The sequence below is a fragment of the Camelina sativa genome, chromosome 7, assembly GCF_000633955.1.
Source record: "Camelina sativa cultivar DH55 chromosome 7, Cs, whole genome shotgun sequence".
NCBI lineage: Eukaryota > Viridiplantae > Streptophyta > Magnoliopsida > Brassicales > Brassicaceae > Camelina > Camelina sativa.
The window spans coordinates 24834549-24840933 of record NC_025691.1 but is presented as its reverse complement, the minus strand read 5'-3'; the positions used below and the strand labels follow the sequence as shown (position 1 = coordinate 24840933).

Below are 6385 nucleotides of genomic sequence, written 5' to 3'. Positions count from 1 at the left end.
ACAGATAAACCGGACTAATCCAAGAGATTTACGAAAAATTGATTTTTACTAATATAATTAATAATATACATCAAATCAATATATGGAATTATCTTGATATATCGGATAGGGACAGGAACGGGTAATTCGGATAAAAGTGTCCAAAATTCTATTATAATTAATGATATGCACCAAAACAAATTTAATAATTTGGGAGACACAAGACAAAAAAAAAATTAATGTGGGTAATTAAAAGAGACTATCCAAACTACCCTCCATAAGATACGGGAAAATTATGAGTAATGAGATGAGATCAGAAATTTCGGTTTGGTAAACTCTATTTTCACTAATTTGAGTAAAACTAATTTCAAAACGGGTAAAGATCAACTTAGATATATGAGGTCCAAATCTTATACCTTTACAGGTTACTATGGAAATGTATGCAATGAAATATAACTGCGACTATAGGATTACAAAATCTGATAAGAGATGGTGGTGTATACGCTGCATTGATAGTGTTTGTAATTGGCGTCTCCGGACTGAGTGTTTACAAGCGTCTACATATTTCAAAATCAACAAGTTTGTGGGTAACCATACATGTGCCCCTTCAAAAAAAAACTCATTTTGTAGGACTCCATCTGCAAGAACAATTGGACATCTCATTAAGCAAAGCTATGAGGGCGTGAAGGAAGGTCCTAAACCGAATGATATAGTTAATATTATTCGTTCAAGGTACGGCTGCGAGCTAACATATCACCAAGCTTGGGAGTCTCGGGAGTATGCAGTTAACGAAGTTAGAGGAATTCCTGAGAAAAGTTATGCTAAGATTCCAAAATACTTGCACATGCTACAAGAAGCGAATCCTGGTACGTTCACGAATTATGAAATTGACTTTGAGGGAAGATTTAAATATCTATTTATTTCTTTTGGTCAATCAACAAGAGGGTTTTACAAGTCAATGCGGAAAGTGATAGTAGTTGATGGTACATTTTTGAAGAATAAATACAAAGGGGTTCTCCTAGTTGCTACAGCTGTAGATGGTAACTCCAATTTGTATCCAATCGCATTTGGAATTGCTGATTCTGAGAATGATTGTTCATGGGAGTGGTTTTTTATGCAACTTAAGATGGTTATAGCTGATGAAGAAGGTTTATCATTTGTGTCAGATAGAGCTACATCGATTGCTAAATCAATTGGAAACATCTATCCATTGGCTAAACATGGTATTTGCATCCACCACTTGATTAGTAATGTGATAACATATCATAAGGGCAGAGGTGTCGCTGGTAAGGTTGCAAAAGCATCAAAAGCTTATAGAGTTGTTGAGTTTGAGAAAGAGTTTGGGCGAATTGATAATATTAGTCCTGCTATTGGAAGTTATCTAGAGAAAGCCGATGTGACAAAATGGGCTTGCTGTCATTTTTCGGGTTATAGGTATGATATTAACACCAACAATGCAGCTGAATCAATTAATGCTGCTTTGAGGACACCCAGAGAGTATCCAATAATTCCTTTGTTAGACAGCATCAGAGAAATGATGACACGCTGGTTTTATGAGAGTAGAGAGTTAAGTGCAAAGCATAAAGATCCTTTAACTGTTGAGGTGGAGAAAAAGATTTCAAGAAGAATAGAGAAAGGTAAATTCATGAACGGTTATTTGATGAGCAGATCGCAGATCCAGGTTAAAGGTAATGGAGTAGACTACATTGTTGACTTAGAAAGAAGGACTTGTTCATGTGGAAAGTTCAGCATCCAAAAACTCCCTTGTAGACATGCTATAAAAGGAGCTTTTGATATAGGCAAGGATCTATATCCTTATGCTGATGATGTGTATACCACTACTGCATGGAGATCGCAATATGAGGAAACTGTTAATCCAATAGGTGTTCCTGAAGAAGAATGGCGAGTCCCACAGTATGTTGAAGATGCAAAAGTTCGACCACCAAAAACAAGAAGACATCCAGGACGGCGAAGAAAAAGAAGATATGAATCCGCTGAAGACAAGATAAAATCATCACAAAACTCACAAGGGTCAAAGAGACATAAGTGTGCGCGGTGTGGCAAAGAAGGGCATAACAGAACGACCTGTGATATCGTGATATAACAATGGTTTGTGCATCAACTTAAGATTCCTGTTTTTGAATTTTTGATTTCACGGCAGCTGCTTTGTGATGAATGATGGTGTTTGATGGTTTTTATTTTCGATTAATAGACTCATTTGTTTTGAAATTCGTTGATGGTGTTGATTTAAGACATTTGAAGTACTCATGTGTTTTGAAATTCCTTGATGGTGTTTTCTTTCAATCAAACTTTCATTAAAACCAGAGTACAAAAAACAAGACTAACAAAAAGTGTTAAGCATAACAACAAAATACAGAAAGCAAAGACATCATATCATCTTCTTATAAAGCCAGGCCATTGAAACTGCCAATACGAATAGTACACAAATCCTCTGCTTGTTCGACTTCTCCATACTCTCTTTCGCAACCATTAGCTCTTGCCTGATGATCTCAATCATATTCTTCTCCATCTTTTCTTCCATCTCCTTCACCATCTCCTTTTGGAGCTCCACATTGTTTGTTACCATCTTTTTTAGGTCCTCTAAGAGTTGGTTTTGTTTGCTTTCAACCATCCTAATCTCCTCTAGAACAGCATCATCAACCCAACGGAACATGTGTTTCTCCTTCTTCTCCTAAAATCATTGTTTCGATAACAATATTTAATAAATTTCAGCTATTGTGATGAATAAGGACTGATAAAAGTAAATTACCTTCACACCAACAACACATCTGTAAAATCTCCTACAGGGATTCTCTTCCGTCTTTGAGGTGTAGGTTCTAATCTCTCCACCACACCAGCATCTACACGGAACTCCAACCTGAGAACTTCTCGACGGTAACCCTGACGATCCAGCCGAAGAACGTTGGCTCATGGCTCCTATCAGTTTTTACGATGAAGAAGAAGAAAGTATCGGGAAAGAAGAAGAAGAGAGTATTGGAGAGGAAGATCAATTATTGGAAAAGAAGATCCCTAATTTTAAGAAGAAGAAAGTATCGGGAAAGAAGAAGAAGAGAGTATTGGAGAGGAAGATCAATTATTGGAAAAGAAGATCCCTAATTTTTTTTCCTTAATATTGAATTAAAAACCGGGTCATCGGTATGCTTACATCGGGTCAACATTTAAATTTGGGTCAATAGCTGGTTTAAATCTGATATGTTTAAATTATGGCAAATCGGATATGTTTTTGTGTTGTTATGTTAACATTTAAATCGGATATGTTTTTGTGTTCTTTGTGTTCTTATGCTTATGACCTTATGTTATTGAGTCTCATATTAGTCAGTCCTAAATCAACACCATCGAGGATTAATACTAATGAGTCTGATATTAGTCTAACAAGCAAAAGCATCAAAAACCATCATTTACAAAACAATCATAAAGACACTTAAAAATTAGGCAAGGTCTACAAACTCAGCCGCATACACTGGACGCACATAAGTTTTCATTCGTTCCACTAGCACAGGATCCTTTGCTGCTGACCAAAGATCGACTGCCAACTTCAAACGAGCTTGCTTGATGTTTTCATCGTCAATCAACTCATAAGATAGATCACGCATGTGACACTCGATATACTTCAGGGCATAAACTCCACAATCACAACTTGACCGATTTAATTTAGGTGGCATACGAACCTGGATGATCTCGTATGGAGTCAACAAGGGAGCTTTTCCATCAACCTTTTTGTGAATCTCCTTCACAAGACGAGGGATGACATTAGCGAATGGCTCAACGTGTCTTCTGTTTTGGTATTGATTACAGTCGAAGACTTCAATTGTTCTTAGTCTGAAGTTAATGCAAACTGAGATCCAGTGATTACCGTTAATGAAGACCGGTGCATAAATTCTATCCAAATCTACAGCCCAACTTTTTCCTGTCTTTCCATGAGATGGCAGTTCACCTTTGGCATACTCTAACAAAAAGTGATTCCAAGTGTGGGTTCGTCCTGCCGATCTAAACTTATTGTAGTCGGCCTTGACGTGCTCGCTAAACTGACAATTCATGAAACCTACACGATCCAACTCTAGGCGGCCTAAAGATGTATGCTCCCGAAAAATATACATCATTGCATCCATTTCCTGTAAATATTTAAAGACTCAGGTTTGTCTTACTTTAAGAATATAAAATATAATATTTAAAAAGATTGACACATACCTCGTTTCCAAGCCATTTGAAGCCCATCATGACTCGGTTAAACAATTCTTGATCAAGTAAAGTTGGACCCAGTTGAATGCTTCTGTAAACGTAAAACAATTGTAAGATTACAAAAAAAAAATTGATAAATCATAACATGTATATAAAAATATTTGAATCACGTACTCGAGATGCCTACTCCACTCTTCGAAACCATTCCATAGATCATCAGAAACTAAAGTCAACACCGCATCCGGTTCATCTTTACCCGCGTCTTTGGGACTAAGTGTAGGATCAAATCCGGTCACAACAGACTTTTGAGATAAGTGTCCTACTGTGTTCTTTAGATAGTCTTGTGTATCTACATTGAGGTCTATCAACAGATTATCTAAATCAAACAGTTCAACCTGTCAAAAAAAAAAATTATGAAAGGCTTTAGTTAAAGTTACAACACATAAATTACGACACATAAGTTACAACACATAATTTATGTTTACAACATACACATACAAACAAGGATACAACAAAAAGGAAAGACCACACAACATATTACAATCGAACAAGGCATTGAGCTACTTCTTACGTACCGAAGTTTTGGGCTTCACTCGTGATGGACTAGGATCCACTACTGCTGGCTTAGGATCCACTTCTGCTGGTCTGGATATCAAGGCCTTGATATCTGATACATCTTTCTCCATTGTTAGCAATCGTTCCCCAAAGGTCTCTGTGAAGCTCTTGAAAGAAGAGTCAATTAACTCCTTAAAGAACCGCTTCATATCATCTCCACATGAACAATGTGAAGTTGATGCTCTCTGAGATAACACCATTCTTTTCCATGTCTCTGCTCCATGGTCAACATGCTTCTTCTTCCTCTTCTTCAAGCTAGACACTTCTGGGATATTAGCTTGCTTCTCACCACTCTCCTCTCCAACCGAAACTTCATTGTCCCCTCCAACAGTCTGAGATTGTTCCACACCAACATCCTCAATGTTATCATCTTCCACACCATATCCTTCGCCACTCTCCCAAATATGATCTCCAAAATCATAGCCAGATCTGATCAAAGCTTCCAAGTTGTCCACTTCACAATCTTTAATTTCATCACCCCTCAAATATTCAATGGACTCCAATACATCAAAGTTTCCAGTAGAGGAAATGCATGGATAAACAACATCCTGATAAAACAATAACAAAGAAACCAATTAAAAAAAAAACTCAATGTACTCGAATTTAAACTTAAAAGAAAAAAGAAGAAGTCAACTGACCTTGTTTCCAATTGATTTCTCTACAAGGAGGAGCTCATCATATGATACTTTAGCAGCACCTTTCCAATTAGAGATTCGGCTAACTGTAATCTCTGTGTCAATCTTCTCTCCCATAAGTTGTCCAATGAGAGGAATGGCTTCCATAACCCAAACTTGAAGAGCATATGAGAAACCATTGAGGATGTAACTAATGGGGTTCTTCAGTTTCTTTCTTGCTTCCACTATAGAGCTAACTAAATGGTCAAAAGCTACAAGACCCCAAGGATAAGTCCTAACCTTCTCTAGATCCATGACCAGCTTGATGTATGAATGTGGTATAGCTTTCTTCTCATCCTTAGCCACTACCAACCCAGCAATCACACAAACATACACAAACCGAATTCTATCTTCTTTTTTTCTCCACGATGGAGCTGCTTCAAGGTGGGTCTTCATCAAGTTTTGAATGGTAATGATACCACCTCTCTTCAACAATTTGCTCCAAAACCCATTATCATCTGTCCAACTCTCTGAATCATGACTGAAATCGGCATTGTACTTAAGACCAGTAACTGCATGGAATTCTTGCATTGAGAATCTAAGCGGCTTCTTACCAAACACAAACCACAGCTCATGTCTTCTCTTAGTCACCAACTGCCTACACATGATGCTGTGTATCAACCGAGCTGAGTACCCAAGACCATTCTCATACAATGCAATACAGATGCAAAAACTGGATCACCCTTCACTATCTCATACTCTTCTGGTAATGCCTTCTTGATTTTGTGTAAGATTGACATTCGACAAGTGTTATTTATCTGCCCAACTTGTGGCTCGCTTCCATCTTCCATAAGCCGTTTAGGGTACTTCTTTTCCATTCCTGCCGAAAAAAGTAAAAAATGAATTAGTAAAAATTAGCCAAAACTGAAATAAATCAACAAAGATATGAGACTTCAATTTTACAAAACAAAAAAAAA

At 37.3% G+C, this 6385-nt stretch overlaps 3 protein-coding genes across 3 annotated transcripts in view; 1 reads left to right on the top strand and 2 right to left on the bottom strand.

Moving 5' to 3' along the window:
* Window positions 1106-2078, top strand: LOC104704919. Its single transcript, XM_019227138.1, has 3 exons — window positions 1106-1265; window positions 1365-1912; window positions 2010-2078. Exons 1-3 carry the CDS (start codon window positions 1106-1108, stop codon window positions 2076-2078), a joined length of 777 nt encoding a protein of 258 aa, XP_019082683.1.
* On the bottom strand, window positions 2369-2911 carry LOC104704918 (uncharacterized protein At4g04775-like). The gene is made up of 2 exons (XM_010420923.1): window positions 2750-2911; window positions 2369-2671 (listed from the first exon to the last, which is right to left on the bottom strand). Exons 1-2 carry the CDS (start codon window positions 2909-2911, stop codon window positions 2369-2371), a joined length of 465 nt encoding a protein of 154 aa, XP_010419225.1.
* The window catches only part of LOC104704917, a 2991-nt gene continuing 1256 nt past the window's right edge, over window positions 4651-6385 (bottom strand). The window contains exons 2-3 of the mRNA XM_019227255.1: window positions 5433-6288; window positions 4651-5342 (exon numbers count right to left, since the gene is read on the bottom strand). Of these exons, the coding sequence (XP_019082800.1) occupies window positions 4740-5342; window positions 5433-6074 (1245 nt within the window). The 5' untranslated portion in view covers window positions 6075-6288 and the 3' untranslated portion in view covers window positions 4651-4739. The remainder of the gene's footprint in view (window positions 5343-5432; window positions 6289-6385) is intronic.

What these genes read in the sequence shown, in the direction of transcription:
- LOC104704919 (XM_019227138.1), top strand. Translation starts at nt 1,106, where the DNA reads ATGGTTATAGCTGATGAAGAAGGTTTATCATTTGTGTCAGATAGAGCT. An exon ending in TAAGGGCAGAGGTGTCGCTG is followed by an intron (nt 1,266 to 1,364) that starts GTAAGGTTGCAA and finishes GAAGTTATCTAG; the next exon opens with AGAAAGCCGATGTGACAAAA. An exon ending in AGTATGTTGAAGATGCAAAA is followed by an intron (nt 1,913 to 2,009) that starts GTTCGACCACCA and finishes AAAACTCACAAG; the next exon opens with GGTCAAAGAGACATAAGTGT.
- LOC104704918 (XM_010420923.1), bottom strand. Translation starts at nt 2,911, where the DNA reads ATGAGCCAACGTTCTTCGGCTGGATCGTCAGGGTTACCGTCGAGAAGT. An exon ending in GATGTGTTGTTGGTGTGAAG is followed by an intron (nt 2,672 to 2,749) that starts GTAATTTACTTT and finishes CAATGATTTTAG; the next exon opens with GAGAAGAAGGAGAAACACAT.